The sequence below is a fragment of the Mastigoproctus giganteus genome, chromosome 9 (assembly GCF_048544385.1).
Source record: "Mastigoproctus giganteus isolate SK-2022 chromosome 9, ASM4854438v1, whole genome shotgun sequence".
Taxonomy (NCBI): Eukaryota; Metazoa; Arthropoda; class Arachnida; order Uropygi; family Thelyphonidae; genus Mastigoproctus; species Mastigoproctus giganteus.
Window position 1 is genome coordinate 6695701 of NC_143583.1, and position 16598 is coordinate 6712298.

The 16598-nt window shown below is 38.6% G+C and overlaps 1 protein-coding gene across 1 annotated transcript; it reads left to right on the plus strand.

Moving 5' to 3' along the window:
• The first annotated feature begins 1435 nt into the window (after positions 1–1435).
• Positions 1436–9861, plus strand: LOC150080043 (8.6 kDa transglutaminase substrate-like). The gene is made up of 4 exons (XM_090382051.1): positions 1436–1560; positions 5756–5819; positions 8217–8334; positions 9676–9861. The coding sequence occupies exons 2-4, from the start codon at positions 5773–5775 to the stop codon at positions 9784–9786; spliced, it is 276 nt and encodes a 91-aa protein (XP_090238177.1). The 5' UTR covers positions 1436–1560; positions 5756–5772; the 3' UTR covers positions 9787–9861.
• Positions 9862–16598: the final 6737 nt, after the last annotated feature.

The window sequence follows — 16598 nt, forward strand, 5'->3', positions numbered from 1 at the left end:
CATCATTTTAGATGCAATTGTGGAGGCATCTAAAATGCCTCCACAGTTATATGCCTCCATCATTTTGATTTGGCGCATTATGGCCTTAGCTGCGAAAGCGCCATTAAATACCAAATCACCTCACATAACCAGCCTCCATTATCTGGTTCTCTGAGCCCAAAATTAACTTCAACAAATTTATCAATTTAGGCTATAACTGGCTCCTTAAATGGCTTAATAGAATAACTTGGATGCAGGACAAACACTACATCTAGATAGGTACGCTACTCGAATTTTGAAGTGATGTGTTGGAAACAACAGATTGCAGCTCAAAATACCCAAACATTAGCAAAACCTACAACAGATCGCGTCGATGTACCCAGAATCGACGATATCGTCAAGACACTCAGACAGTAGGACTCAACCAGGTTGACTCGCAGCTACCTCTTCAAGTGGGACGATAATCTAGGTCGTATAAGTAGCATGTTTCCGCAAAAATCGGGCGAGGCAACAGGACTAGCCATTGACCCAGATAAGTTCTGCGAATCAAAATTACAGTACTGTATAATATAAATTGGAAGAACTGTAGAAAACTTTCATGTTGATGCAGCTGTGCATCTGCTACCTGTGGGAAGAGCAAAAGAGACGCAGCTACTGAAGAGTGTCAAGGACTTATACTGCTTGGGCATACTGCATGGACTGTTAAAAGCTTAGGCTACCCAAACTTGTAAATATTACTGTAAAGGTACTGACTGTATAAAAAAAAAAAAAAAAAAATATATATATATATATATATATATATATATATATATATATATATATATATATATATTGTTTTAGGAAATTACATATAACGTAAATAATTAACTATATGGCTGATCACCCACCTGGCTGAATGGCCGCGTATGGGAGTACACACCATATTTATTGGCTCAAAAAACTGATTTTAATAATAATATTAATAGAAGGGATTTTTAATTCCAGCTGTATTGATAGAATGGTGGGTTTGGCACGTGTTTTACTAGGTTTAGAAGGAAGGTGGTGGATGACAATTCAGACGGACAATCGCTGCTAGTTCGTCCACAGTCGCATTGCATCCCGCTGCAGGTGTGCGTATATTGCGTGTATTGAAGTATTTAGTTTGGTTATGAAAGAGAATGCTTGTTTAATCAGAGCCGGATAGCTCTTCCATGAAAATAAAGGAATACCACGTGATACTAAGAGACGAGTGGACTGATCTTGCAACACATAAAGCTGCAACAGGCCATTTCTGAAAGATACGGAAGGATTTTCCTCCACCCTTGACGCCACCCATCCTTTTTTATTTACCCGGATGTTTAACAGACGCCATAACACCAGGAAGTAACATTTCGCTGTAAAGGCAATCTGGAGGACATTTTAATTAAGATGTCAAATCAAACAAACCATTTCTTTGCACTTTCCTTGCTGTTTCCAAGAAGATAAAGCAGCAGCCAATGAACAGAAGTAGCACCTTCTGGCCTTGGCACAATGACGTCACTGCACAGACTCTATTAGTTGCCACGACGCACAAGGCTTCAGTACAGCGTTACGTTTACACAGGTAAGCTTAATTTATCTTTATTGAACTTTGAAGTCATTGAAGTTTGCAATGTCATCATTAATCACATACATTTTGTACTAATATTTAAACTTCTCCAAATTCTTTGGCCATTGTAATGGGGAGGAAGGGGGTTGCTTGAAAAGAAAGAAGAAAGACGGAAAGCCTTTCTTCCGGAAAGACCAATTGACTCAGCTTGATTATTTTCATTGACCACATAATCAGAATTCTGTCTCAAGAAGTAAGATTTATGTGATGATTTTATAATCGTTTTCTTTCTATGACCCAGAACATTAAGCGTTGTAAAGATCATAGGAAATAATTGGGACCCCCTTTTATGTCATCCCTTTCGAAATAGCAGGCACATTTGCCAAACTTATGAGTAAGAGAAGATCGTGGATTCTCGGAGAAATACTGATACAACTGGTCTTATTTTTTGTGAATGAGAAAATATACATGAGTATTTTTAGGTACGTCCAGCTGACAGAAATTAGAATTTTAATTAACATTTTTCTTTTTTTTGTCAGTAAGATATACATTTTTCTCTGTTTATTTCCTGGGTTCTCGTCTATTTTGTAACAGCTTACTGTAGTGGGATTACAAAGAGAAATTAGGAATTTGTTTAATTTTCTGTTTGCGGAATTTATAGTTAATAGATGCGCACTTAAACGTATTGCTGTAAAATATTTTTAAAATAATAATGTATAAAATACCACTCGCCTCTAAAAGCTCGCATTAGAATGATTTATGTTTATGTTTCTCATCACAATTGCACATCCTTTGAAAAATTAAAGACATACACGCAGCTGTAATGTAATCCATACGATTTCCAGCCATTCAGATGAACAACATTCAGATTCAAAAAGTTAAATTATATAAAGATCTCATTCCAGATAAAGACCTTGGCTTTATCTGGAATGAGAATCTTAAATTTCTCCAGAAAAAAAACAAAATATTAAGTTTAAACAAAGACAAACTGCATTGATTACCCCAGATGCGTTATCCCAGTTATCATGGGTGCATCTATAATTTGATCTTAGCCTTGTCACAAACATTACGACATATTCATTCTAATGCAGGAAGGCCTGACATTTAGATTTGTTCTTCTGGACTATTGATTATTTCTCCAAATACCCTAGCCGAAAAAACTTGCATTGATTAACTGTAAAATGAACCTATACTCTCTCCAAATAAATATAATTTAAAATTATACACTGCTCGACAAAATTATTTTCATGAATATTTTATTCTAAACAGTGAAGCCGAAGACGAATATTTGATATAATAGCATCCTGGCATGCAAATTCCGATTATTCAATAGAAATCGATCTACCACCTTGCACACCCGCACATTATGCAAATTATTCATGCCTATAAAAACACTCAGGATGGCAAGTCATCGTCGTTTAGATGATCCTTTGAGATGGCGGGCCGTTGGACGACTTGAAGCCGGGAAGTCGCTGGCGCCATGTTAGCTGAATGTGTAATGCAGTGTCGTCTCAGCACCATGGAAGCAGTTTCAGGAGACAGGAACCATTACAAGAAGAGTTGGCTAAGGTTGCCCGAGGTTTACCAGAACAGACCAGGCACCAACAGCAAGACGAAACCCTACGATGTTCTGCCATCAATGTGTCATGAGGTTGCTGCCTCCACAAGTGAAATATTTTCAGCCAGACTGTGTTAACAAGGCTCAATTCAAGTGGACTCTGCAAGAGAGACAGTGGCTGGTATCCCATTTACCCCAAATCTCCGCAGAGCTCGTCAACACTAGTGCCATGAATTTGATTTAGAGACCTGACAAATGGGGTGCAGTTCTGTTCTATGATGAGTCCCGTTTTAGTTTACAAACAGATTCTAGACGTTATTTAAATCTGGAGACAAAGAGGAATGCGGTACTATCCCTACAAGATCAGAGAAAGGGGCACTTACGATGGTGGCAGTGTTCTCGTGTGGGGTGAATTATGATCAACGGCCGCACCCATCGTCATGCTTTTCATAGGGATACCGTAAATGCCCAAAGGTATCGATGACAGATCCTTGAGCACATAGAGCTCAAATGGGGAAAGAATATCTTGAAACTGAAGCTATCCAACAACTTCCGTGGCCAGCACGATCACCAGACTTAAATCCGATTGAACATCGGTGAGGCGCCCTTGGGCGTCGCATTTCACTCCCACAGACAACTTCTCTGTCACGTCAGCTAAGTCTGCACTGGTAGAAGAATGGGATTTGTTGCCACAGAATCTTATAGCCACCCTTATATCGAGCATTGTTCACCGCTGTCAGGCCTGTTTAGCCTGACTACGGTGAACCGTGATCACCGTTGGAAAGTGATCATGCGCCATACTGATGCGACCATATTTTTGAGCATCTTGTATTTGTAATATTGCCTTGTATTCTGTAATGTGGCCTTTTTTGATATTTTTTATACAACCGCTATAAATGTCCCTTATACCTGTGCGAGTTTCTCGCTATCTCCTCATTTCATTGTTATTCTGTGGTACACCACCATATTTGTCCCGCTTCTTTGCAAGCTGCACCATGTTTTCTACGTGTTCTGTTAATTATTATTATTATTGTTGTTGCTCTTATATTATTTCTCCCTGATTGAGAGTTCCACCTCGTGACGGGTATTGCTACCAAGTACACAGGGTGGTTGTTGTTATGTCTGGTGTTACTGTTGGCCTAGAAATTCTTAACTGTCCTACAGGTATTCAGGATTACGACTTACTGGAGTTCATTATAGGTGTTCTCTGAGAGACCTATTGCTGCTGGGCTGTTATGTAGGGTCTTTTTACCATACCGGTGGTTTACACGATGATTGGGATGGCCGTTACTTATTTTTATTACGTATTATTCAGTTTATTAAGCTTGTTTTCACCCCCTGCACAGCTGGTTGGCTAGAAAAGTGTCGAGCATAGAAGGGTGTCGAGTAATTCTGTCGATTATTTCTAAATGGGTATCTATAAACAATAGCACATTTGTTATACTCTGTATTCTACTAGTACCCTACTAGTTAATCAAAGTAGGTATTAAATCTGTAACTCTACTAAGGTATTATAACCAACTAAATAAATAAGTGCAAATAATATTTAGGACACCCTGAATATTATTTGCTGGACGCCCAGGAGAAAAAGAGTGGTTGCAAGAATAGAATCCCAACAAGCTTTAGAATTTAGTGACAGCTTGTTGAATCGCATTATACAATCAGGATGTTCTGACTCATTGCTTGTTGTTTCGTATATGCTTTTTGGTTTTTGAATTGTGGACGTAAAGGGCAGATTGCGACCGAATTATCTGTTTCTATAGGAACTATCAGTTTTTCATAATCGTACCGAAAGATTATTCTCATACGATGTTACGTTTCTGTGTGTTTGGCTACTTATTCTTACGAATAGGAAATGTCTTTAAAATTGGTTTGATGCTGCTTCAAACGTGAATTTCTGTCCATTCTTTCCCTTTTTTCAGAACCACTCTTGGAATTTCTGAAAGTATGCATTTATTCGTCGCATTTATTTAATCGTACAATTAGTTAATTAAACAGATACTGTATTGTGAAATTTACAAAGTTTAATTAATGTAAGAATATACACTGAATATCATTTATTTAAATGCAAATATTAAAAGAAGAGTAGGAACTGCGCAAAGAGTTATTGGGAAGCAATTGAAGATGAACAACCCTGCACGTGACGGGGCATTTTGACTCGCACGCTGATGTCAGAATCTGTGTACAGCTCCAACTGCGATGGAAGATGTTACTACCGTGAAACATATGATCTGTAAAAGCTTCTAAAAACTTTACGCGGGTGAAATGCTTTCAGTTCGCCTCTTTAGTTCCACAGATCATGTGACAATGCAGTAAGAGATTACTTAAGTAGTTCAAAATGGCTGTCGGAAACCTCCACTTGTGAGACATTTTATCTGCGAGGTAGTTGCAAAATATTAGAATGTCCCAAGCAGTGAATATCACGTGATGTCGATGAAATACATTTAGAAAATATTTATAGAATGGGGAGGGGGCTTCCGCATAGTGTGGGGACTGTGCAGATTGCTTTGCACATGCGCGCTTCACTGGTAGGCCTTTAAAAGTGGAGTTAGATAACATTATGGATATTTATTTCTTTATATAAACAAGCGTGTTATTGCTTATTCTTAACAGTCTGTTTATCGTTCTCTGTCTCTCTCTCTCTCTCTCCAGCCTGAAGAAAACTAACCATGAAGTGGACTCTGGTTGCAGTTCTGCTGCTTGTTTGCATCTACGGGTAAGTTCTTATTTAGGTTTACGAGTTAAACAATAACGCTACAAGTTACACAGGGATATGGATGTACAGCTGACATCATTAATCTTGTTCTAATGGTAAAAGAGACCAGAAAGATCCCAACACCATTTTTTTAATATAAATTTTAGGTTCACCAACGTATTCAATTAAAATCCTATTTATATTGGGACTGGGATCTCAAGACTTTGGCACGTGAATCCACTTATCTGAAAATACTTCCCTTAACTTAATATATATTAACCTCACCGTTCGCCCAATTTGCTATTCGTGAACTCTTCAGGTTCGTCGTCCACTGCTCCTCAGGAGAATAACAAAGTCCTACTCAATCGTATTTTTTTGCTCGTTTAATTCTGATATCGGGCTATCCTTCAGCGATCAATAATAAGATAAGAAGGACCAATAAATATGTTCCTAATGACCAATAATTGGTTATTAATGCTGTTGCATAAAAGAATTTTATGTTATAAAAAAGTTATAATTGAATAAACAGGTAAAAAAATATGAAATAATTATTATGAAAAAAATTATTGGGATGGAAGCAGTATTTTAATTCTATTGTAATAAATGTATACTTTTGTAGCATACAGTTCAGAGGCGGATTTAAAGGCGGGCGCACCGGGCGCACGCCCTGGGCCCCGACTTCTGAAGTGCCCACGCAAAACACCAACTTTATACGCAAAACCCCAACAAATTAGTTGAACCAATATGTTCAACTATTAGTTCAAAACTTTATGATTATTATTATGCTATTATTAATTATATTATACATATATTATATTCAAATTTTATTGGAAATAAAACATTAATAGTACATAATATTTTTTATTTATTTAAAAAAATAGTTAACATGTATTCTTATTTTCCCTGTCTCTCTCTTTTTTTTAAGGGGCCCAATATTTTCTTCTGCGCCCGGGCCCTCAACCGATCTTAATCCGCTACTGCTGCATACTGATTTCAGAATCTTAGATACCACTTTCAGATATTTGATGAAAGTTTAAAGATAAGTATAAATCCATCATCTAATGATATAATTAACGATATTAAAATAAAAAGACACGGATGCCTCGATAAAATACGTTTTGCTTTGAAATATTTTTACAAAGCTTTTCTTTAGAAAACTTAGACGCCCCCAGTAGAGAGGACCGTGTATGAGATAGAAGTTTTACCTTTTGAAACGGAAAAAGGAAACCTTCCTGTTAGATTTACATTAATAGTAGTTCTAGCTATGCACGTGGGATTTAAACTTGATATTTGTGATCTGTGGGCAGCGTATTGCTTTCAGGGATTTTCTCCCTACAGAAAGTTAAGTGTTATATTGGAGCTACCCGAGAACTAACTCGTGTGTCCATAAATTTCGTGTGTCGCTGGACGATTTGCCTGTTTTTCCTCGAAGAAAAATCCAGTTTTGGAGGGGAAAATCCTTCCTGCCCACCCCTGACACCGACAAACTCAGCCATGGAATGAATAAAGCCCATAAAAGTTCGGGATTCCAACCTGAACGGCCCTCGTGAGTAGCACAGTTGGTGGGATCGCGTCCTACCATATGAGCTGTCATGCAAAAGGCCCATAAAAATTCCTCCCGTCATCGAGTCCCTTCAATGACGGAAGGAAATTTCCTGGGCCTTTTGCAAAATTTGACTGAGTTAGTCGGTCCCAGGCGAGGGTAGCATGGTTTTATCTTCCAGAAGCTCTCGATTTTCGTCCAGCAAACAAAAAATCGACCTCAAAACACACGCAATTTACAGACAATATGCACGGAGCAATATGGCCTTAGTTGTTCAGTCACCAAAACTCTACAACAACAACCAACCTGAACGTTTTCCACCCGGTGTGCGGAGGACGGGATTATAACCACTGTGCGACACTCGCCGGCTATTCCGTCATATAGAGGTCATGTTGAAAATGATATCAATGGATATATTTGAAAAAAAAAAAAAAAAAAACAGATATCAGCTTATAAAAGCTATCAATTTTCCGTCTGCCACAGCAGTTGTCAGGCAACTCCCCAAGGTTCGCAACTCACTTTTTATCAAGAATTACTGCCTAAACTCAAAGAGCCTCAACCCTGCTAACGATCAGTAACACTACAAACCCATAATTTTAGTATCGAGTGCAATCAAGAAATTGTCATACTTTATTTGGATAGAGGCCGGCTTCGATGCAGCCGATTGAACTGATAAAACTAAATTTTTCATTCGGAGAAAAAAAAATCAAAATTCATTTTAATGCTACTGGTATCCTTCAATGGGCAAATCATTATGATGAAATCATGTGTTCTTAAAGCAAACCAACTACAATACTTCTGGAAGTTATCTACGCAATGATTCGCAGTGGGAACCTATATCAATCCGCTTTATTTTATTTTATTTTATTTTGCAGTGTCTTGTGCACCAGACCTCAAAACTGTGCCACATGTAATCAAGACGACTGTCCGAAGAACGACTGCAAGTGCGGATCGTACATGGACCGATGTAACTGCTGTGAGCACTGTAAGAAGGTAAGCTCCCATCAATTGTTCTATATACACTGTGCTGCCACTTTATTATGCACACCTACCTATTAGCGTGTTGAGCCTCCTTTAGCCTTCAAAATAGTCTGAATTCGTCTAGGCATGGATTGAACAAGATGCTGAAAACGTTGTGCAGGAATGGAATACCATGCAGACATGAGTGTGTCACGCAGTTCCTTGAGATTCGACGGAGGTATAGGCCTGCAGCGAACAGCCCTTTCCAGCTCATCGTAAAGATGTTCAATAGGATAGAGATCAGAGGACTCAGTGGGCCACTGCAGCAAAGAAAAATTATTGTCATGTTCCTGGAACCATTCCATAGTGATTGGGGCTTTGTGCACAGGCGCATTATCCTGCTGGAAGTAACCACCTGACTGAGGATAAACTGTCAACAACGGATGCACTTGGTCAGCAACGATTTTTAGGTACGATGTGGCATTCAGACATGAATCTATGGGTATAAATGGACCCATCGTGTGTGCCAAGAAAACATTCCCCACACCACCATAACACTGCCCCCACCACCTTGCACAGTAGTCGTCAGACATGATGAGTCCATGGATTCATGTTGTTTTCCTCAAATTCTTAGCCTTCCATCAACATGATGCACCAGGAACTTCGACTCGTCAGACCAAGAAACTGTTTTCCAATCCTCTCATAGTCCTGTGCTTATGTTGCTGTGCCCACAAGAGGCGTGCTCTCTTGTTCTTCGTTGATAACAAAGGTACGCGATGTGACCGTCGGCTGTTGTAGCCCATTCGCGACAAAGTGCGACTAGTTGTCCGTTGCGATATTTTGTTCTGCGCACCAAGGTCAGAGGTGTATTCTGACGTGATGTGCGACATAGCGGCCCGTCTGTTTGTCTGTACAATTCTAGCCATCCTCCTATGACTGCCCTCATCAACAAGCGATTTTCTTCCATGAAGAGAGGATGCTTTCTGTTCGTTGCACCATTCTCGATACACCCTTGAAACTGTGGTGAGTGAAAAGTTCTGCAGAACTGCCATTTCAGAGATGCTTTGTCCAGTAGGTCTTGCACCTACTATTATGCCGCGTTCGAAGTCCGTTAGATCACTCATTTTCCCCATTCTTGCTACGCTTAACTGATACTAGAAAGGTTGTTCTGCTGCATTTATATCCACAACTGTGGTCATGTGACTTGAACGTTGTGGGACAAACCATTTGTGTGCACAGCAGGGGTGTGCCTAATAAAATGGCAGCACAGTGTAGTTGGATTTGTTTGTGACGATTTTGCTGTTTGTTATGGGGTAGGTAAGTTTTATACTGATGTCTTGCATTATGTTAATGTTCGTGTTTTCATTGGTATAGTGTGCTGGTGAGGAGTGTTCCAGAACTCATGGTCCACCTCGGTGTGCAGACAATCTTCAGTGCCTCGATTCCAATGGATATCCAACACCTTTTAAAGGCACATGCCAGTGAACAGCATCCCGCTCATGAGTGGACAGTTTACAGTTTTTATTCCTGTGTAATATTAAAAGTGAAGTTGACATAAAAGAGTTTTGTTCTGTTGCTTTTTTTTTTGCAACGCCTTATAGAAAGACATGCACTGATTAAGCGATAATTGTGACTTAAAATCCTTCACTCTTATCTCAAAGAAATTAAAAGCCTACATCTTAACATAAACAAACCTTTGTGGTAGCATAGCTGGTATAATCCCTGTCATATACAGACCGGGTGTAAAACATCTGAGTTCGAATTCCGTCAATGAACAAATAATTTTTATGGATCTTTTTCACAAAGTGGTTGAGTTAGTCGGTCTCAGGAGAGCGTATCATGTTATTTTATCCGGGAAACTCTGGTTTTTGGTTCAGAAAATAGCAAATCACCACAGAACACACGCAATTCACAGAAATATTATATACGGAGCAATATACTCTAAGTTGCTGATGGCCTAAAACCCTACAATAATAATAATAATAATAATTTTTTTTCTGTTTATACTCCGGGACGACCAAACGGTCAGAGGAGTTTACAAGATACCTAGAATACAAGAAACAGCAACGTATTCAGCAGTCACGGGCTTGAAACCCGGTCACTCGAGGCACGTGCGAAACGAATTTAAATGATTCATAACAGAGGGTACCCAGGCACAATATGGCCTTAGTAGCCCTTCTGTCATAAAACAACGTACCAACCAACTAACACAGAGTGCTACTTCATATGAAAAATTCCCACAAACGTCATTTCTAAGAACTATGATTAATCGCAGTACTATAATTAGCATTAGCATTAGTTGAGGCATATGATTGATGCAAGAATGCAAAATTATTCAGCATCAGCCAAAAAAAAAAAAAAAAAAAAACCCTTCCAATTTCACCCATCCGGTCACGGTCACTCCAAATGTTTTAGTTCAGCCTTAAATTTATTTACGCTATCAACTTCCACAACAACAGAAGGAAGTCTGATCCAGCAATGAACTAGCCATTGGGTAAACGCAAACTTCCGCACATCTTTTCTACAACTGTCTTTCCTCAATTTGAATATGTGTTCCCTCAGGTTCTTAAGCAGAAATATCCCGTTAGCATTGGGCCTGCTCAAACCATTGAAGGCCTTATACACCTGAATCAGATAGCCTCTCAGGTGTCTAGTCTCCAGATGCTGCATCTTGCAGAACTTAAGCCATTCTTCATAAGCAAGCGCACCCCTTTATTCCTCTCACTAATCTTGTTGCCTTTCTCTGTACTAGTTCTAGAAACTCTACATCTTTCCAAAAATTAGGCCTCCAGACCTGTATACAGTACTCTAGATGTGGCCTTATGCAAGGGGATAATCACTTCCTTGTCTCTGCTAGCAAACCTCCTATATATCATTGACAAAACTCCATGACCTGCTCTGGCAGCCCGTCTGCACTGTCAGAGAACTTCATATCTGACTGCACAATTACCTCCACGTCTTTTCAATTCTCCACCTCCCTGGGTGTAGTACCATAGAGTTGGTACGTTTCTTTCGGGTTACTGCAACCTATATGAAGTACATTGCATTTGTCAATGTTAAACTTCAGTTGTCATCTGCCTAACTTTCTTTTCCAGATCCTGTTGCAGTAGCATACTGTCTTTAGAGTCATTAACAACCCTGCCAACCTCTGTATCATTTGCAAACTTGGATGTTAAACCTGATATATCTTCATCGATATCATTGATAAATACACAAAACAACAATGGGCCCAACAACGAACTCCGGGGAATTTCGCTAATAACATTAGTCCACGTAGAGTAGTGTCCATTTATTACCACTCTTTGCCGTCTCCTACTCAACATCCCTTTATCCTTTGCAGTAACTTTCCCTTAATACCATACAGCTCCAATTTGTACAGCAGTCTTCGGTGTGCAACAGTATAAAAAGCTTTCCTGACATCCAAGTATATGATATCCAAATTAGTTTTTGTATCCAGTTCCTTTGTGACCCCATTGTAGTATCCAATTAAATTGGTGTGTCCGAAGTATTGCTGCTGTCTCATCTAGGTGATCCTGTATTACCTCTTCAACCAGTGATTCCATTATTTCCCTGGAACAGAAGTTAAATTAACATGTCTATAATTATTTGTTACCATTTGAACCTCTTTTATCAATTTGGGATACATTTGCACATCTCCAGTCCATGGGGACTTCCCCTGACTCTAAGGATGCTCTCATCATAATACAAGTGCTCACAGGTGCTCTAATCCTCTCTGCTTTCGAACGGTTTCAAACACACAAAATATTTGCTATCTAGTAAAAATTTGCTGTTTGTCCCCACCCTCTTAAACCGAAGTTTTTCATCCAGCCTATTAGGTGCGCCGAACAAAGATACATTCAGTTTACTGGCATAATATATTACGCCCCTTTCGTTCAGTTGTTTTTGTACAAAAAACAAAACAAACAAAGAAATCTTTTTTTAAGTTTTTAGTGAAGCAGTACTTTTTGATGTACATTTAATTGAGAAAAAAGGGCCCACGTAGATGACATAGTAACAATATTCGAGGTTTTTCCAAATCGTGTGGAAAAGGCGCGAGTTTCAGTTACATTGAGGGGAGGAACTTTTATATGTATTTCTTGTCGTAGCTGAATTAGTTCCCAAAGGACTGCATGGGTTTTTTTTTCACCCGGAAATTAAGTTTTTCCGTTTTGGGAGAGTAGAACGCACGCAATTTATAAACACTAATGCCTCATGGCTTTGGCACGATAGCCAACCACACCAGAGACCGATTAACTCGGCCAGTGTGACAAAGTCCTGTAAAAGTTCCTCGCGTCATTGATGGGATTCGAACGAGCCTTTTCCACCCAGTATGGTAATTTTAAAGTGGAATAATCCAATCCAGCAATAAAATGCAATTTTTCTTCTAACAGTTCCTTATATTAGAAAAAATCATTTCAATAGTCACCATTTGCTATCTAACCTGTCGTATCCCTGATGTACAATATACAAACGCATTTTATACAAATTAATATACAAATATACAAATATACAAACAATAATATACAAACGCATTTTACACTTAGACAAAGGATCAGAAAAATATAATGCTGATACAAGCGGCATTTGATATTCGATTCATTTAAATATTCCAACAATGCAATGACAAGAAAGTCACTACAAAGAGACAGTAGTTCATATCCTTATAGTCTTCTCAGTTCAAATTAAATTCAAAGACTCCTTACTCATTTGTTAAAAAAAAAAACACAGCAAATTCCAAAAACTAATGAGATCGTGGCACACGTGGAAAGATAATTATTGCGAAATCAGAAAGGAATCCTCATCAAGGTTGGTAGCCTTCGGTTTATTTCTTAGGACCAGCTCCTTATATATTAATATCAGAAAAGGTATGTTTCTTTTCAAATAGTTAAGGTTTTCTAAAAATCCTCTTCAAAAAAGAATTAATTGAATTGAATCTGTTGTAAGTGGGGTTTTAGGAACATCATGTTGCTCTGTGTATACTGACTGTAAATTGCATGTTTTCTTATGGCCAATTTTCTGTTTGCTGGACGAAAAATCAGAGTTTCCCCAGAGGAAAAACCCATGCTATCCTCTCCTGAAACCAATTAATTCAGCCACGTTGTGAAATAGATCCACAAAAATTCTTCTCATCAGTGACGGGACTCGAACTCAAGGTGTTTCCACTCAGTGGGGGAGGACGGTGATCCTACCAACTGCACTATGCATGACGGCTGGTTGAAGTAACTGAAATATAGTAGCACATGACTAGTAGTGTAATGGAACAGTACGGTTTTAATTGTGATAAATAAGTAGATAGAAATTTCCAATCACTTGTTTACCATATATTTGTTTCTTTTTAGTTAAGAAATTTTGCATTTTAGAAAGGGTATAACTAATTAAAACTGCGATCGTAACGGGATAACATAACGTTTACCTTGAACTTGACAGCGTAGTGTCTATCACTGCATTTAGAATCTCTTAGCTTAGTTTAGTATTGTGAAATAATCAATTAAAATATTCATTGATCGAACACATTAGTGCGTAGCATCATGGTAGTTCATAGTAAATTACCGAATTGTATTTGAAAGGAAATCATGTCTCCGATTAGACCAGCTAAGAAACAGGCACAAAGTAGCGGGTGTGCTGTTGCTCGGAGGAAAATTGAAGAGGTGATTCCGCAACGGATTATGGTCTAACAATATGTGCAATTTAAGCAATGTTCATCGATCGTTCTGGAACAGGACATGATACAGCCAAGGAGGATGTCGTTATGTGTATTCGGTGCACAGGATGTGTGGCGCCAGCTCAGCTTTCTGATTGACGTTTATGAGAGTTTGAAGAGTATGGGAGATGCCCTCGAAGGAATTAAAATGGAGGGCCTTTCAAACTCTCAGCTGCCCAAATCAACGCCAAAACTCACACTTGGGTATCCGGCAACACAGCGCCAATCTACAAGGCCGAAATCTCAGGTCGCAAAAGAGGAGATTATTGTCAGTGACTCACTCTATTCTCAGGGACACTGTAAATAATTTGTGCAAGAAGGATAGGTGTAATAGGAATAAGGTATGGACATGTGTTTTTGTAAAGGGCACCTAGAACATCTGTTGAACTCCGCCTCGTATCTCTGTGAAAAACAGTATCACTACAAATGGGCCAGATATGTGTGTGACGTAGGTTTGTGTGTATCATGTGTGTGTTCTGTTGTTGTGCCTGGCCACTTGGCTACCCAAAAGCATCAATCACCTGGAGAGATGATTCTGGGTACTCGTCTACAGCACAGGAAGGTGGGCCAGTCCCAGTAATGTAATGCACGTACTGTCTCAAAAGAGACTCTGACTCACATGATGTTGCCAGCAGGTAGTTCAAAATCCTCTGGGGGGCCCATCCCAGAGGGACAGACAAAAAAAAAAAACAAAAATAAAAATAAATAATAAATAAAATTAAATTAAAAAAATTAAAAAAATAATAAAAATAAATAAAATAAAATAAAATAAATTTGGAGAAAAAAAATAAAAATAATAATTAAAATAATAATAAAAAAATATATATATATATATATAAAATAAAAGTAAGTGTGGAGTGGCTGACTCCAAACAGAATGCAAGGAGGAGAAGAAAAAAAAAAATAATAAAGAATAGGGTGTCTGCCAGGGGCAAAAGTATATGACGTTGTAGGGCACAAAAGGCGATATTGTTGTATAGCAGGGGTAGCCAACGAGTCGATGGCGGATTTAATTTCGGTCGATCACGACGATTTTTAAATATACAATCATCCCTCGATTTGGGCACCTTGTGCAATGTAATTTTTGAGATGGTAGATCGCGGCACATTTTGAAGGAAAAAAGTAGATCACATCACAAATTAAGTATGCCACTCCTGTTGTATAGCATTAATGATATTGAGAGTAGGAGATTAGAAGAAAAGTACATTCCTCTGATCTCCTACTCAACGTTGGGAAAAAGTCGGGAGTTATGATTGAATTTGAAAGTGTCGGCAATTCTGCCCAGACACGATAGGTGAGAGTACGTGTTGAGTACCTTGTCAATCAATTAGGCCCTGCGGAAAATGTGCACGGCTCACGGGATAGAATTATTCTCAGAGTGGTCTAGAGACTATTTTTACGCTGATGGGAAACGCTTGAATAGGAGAGCAAGAATATTGCCTGATGCTATCGAAGCAGTGATAGGTGGGTCTGAAAACTTCTAGCTTAGGGATACGCAGATTAACAGATTAATCAGAATCGCAGGAAGAGTTGAAAGCAATTCTTGCAGTGATTCTATTGGAAAATGTAGCAGCGTGGAAAACAAGATGTTGGGGATTACAGGCTCTGAATTGGGTTATCATCAAACCAGTAAACACATGGGCTGTGTTACGGTAACTAAGAGTAGGAACATGTGCATGCAACTTGCACTTACACTAATTCTAGGAGTATTGTAAATAAATTTAATTAATTTGAAATACTCATTACGTCTTCTAATGCAGACATTGTAGAAATAGCGGATACGTGGTGTACTCACACATAAGATGCTGAACTAGAATATAGGGAGTACAATGTATACAACAAGGGCAAACAGGACGGGAGGCATGGATGGGGTTATGCTCTTAGTTAAGAAATATTAAATGAAATAGAGTGCATCCGGTCAACATGGGTGACCAGTACAATGTTTAGTCAGTTTCGTGACTAAACATTGTAATGTGCATTGTGAAATAAGCACTGCAGAAACAAAATTGAGAATAAAAGTGTGTAATAGGCCTGATGACTGTGATGAGTATACGAAACAGCTTTACAGAAAAGTAGAGTGGGCTAGTGAATCAGAATGCATTTTAATGGAGGATTTTAACTTTCCCCTTTTTTCACTGGGATTTGTAGTTTGGTCACTAGCACACTGACAAGACTTCTGTAAATTTCTTGGATGACTGTTTTATATAACAGCATTCAAAGTCGCAACAAGAGAGCAATTCTCTTGATCTGGTTATCAGCAATAATTCTTCATGCATTGAGAAAATGCAGGCAAAAGACCCACTGGGCGGCAGCAATCACAGGGTATTAATACGACATTTAATTAAAGACAACTATGTCAAGGGTAAAGGAAAAGGCTTTTGCTTTCATAAGGGTAAATACAGTAGTTTCAGAGAGTTTTTAAATTCTATGCAGCGGGCCAACTAATGATGTTACCAACATCAAATTTTGTTCAAGGCTCAGACCTAAAAGGATGTCAGATGAACTATTGGAACGCTTGGCAGAAAAGAAAGTGCATATAAAAAGAAAATGATGCATGTAAATTATCAGGTGATACAGAAACCTATAACATATGCAAA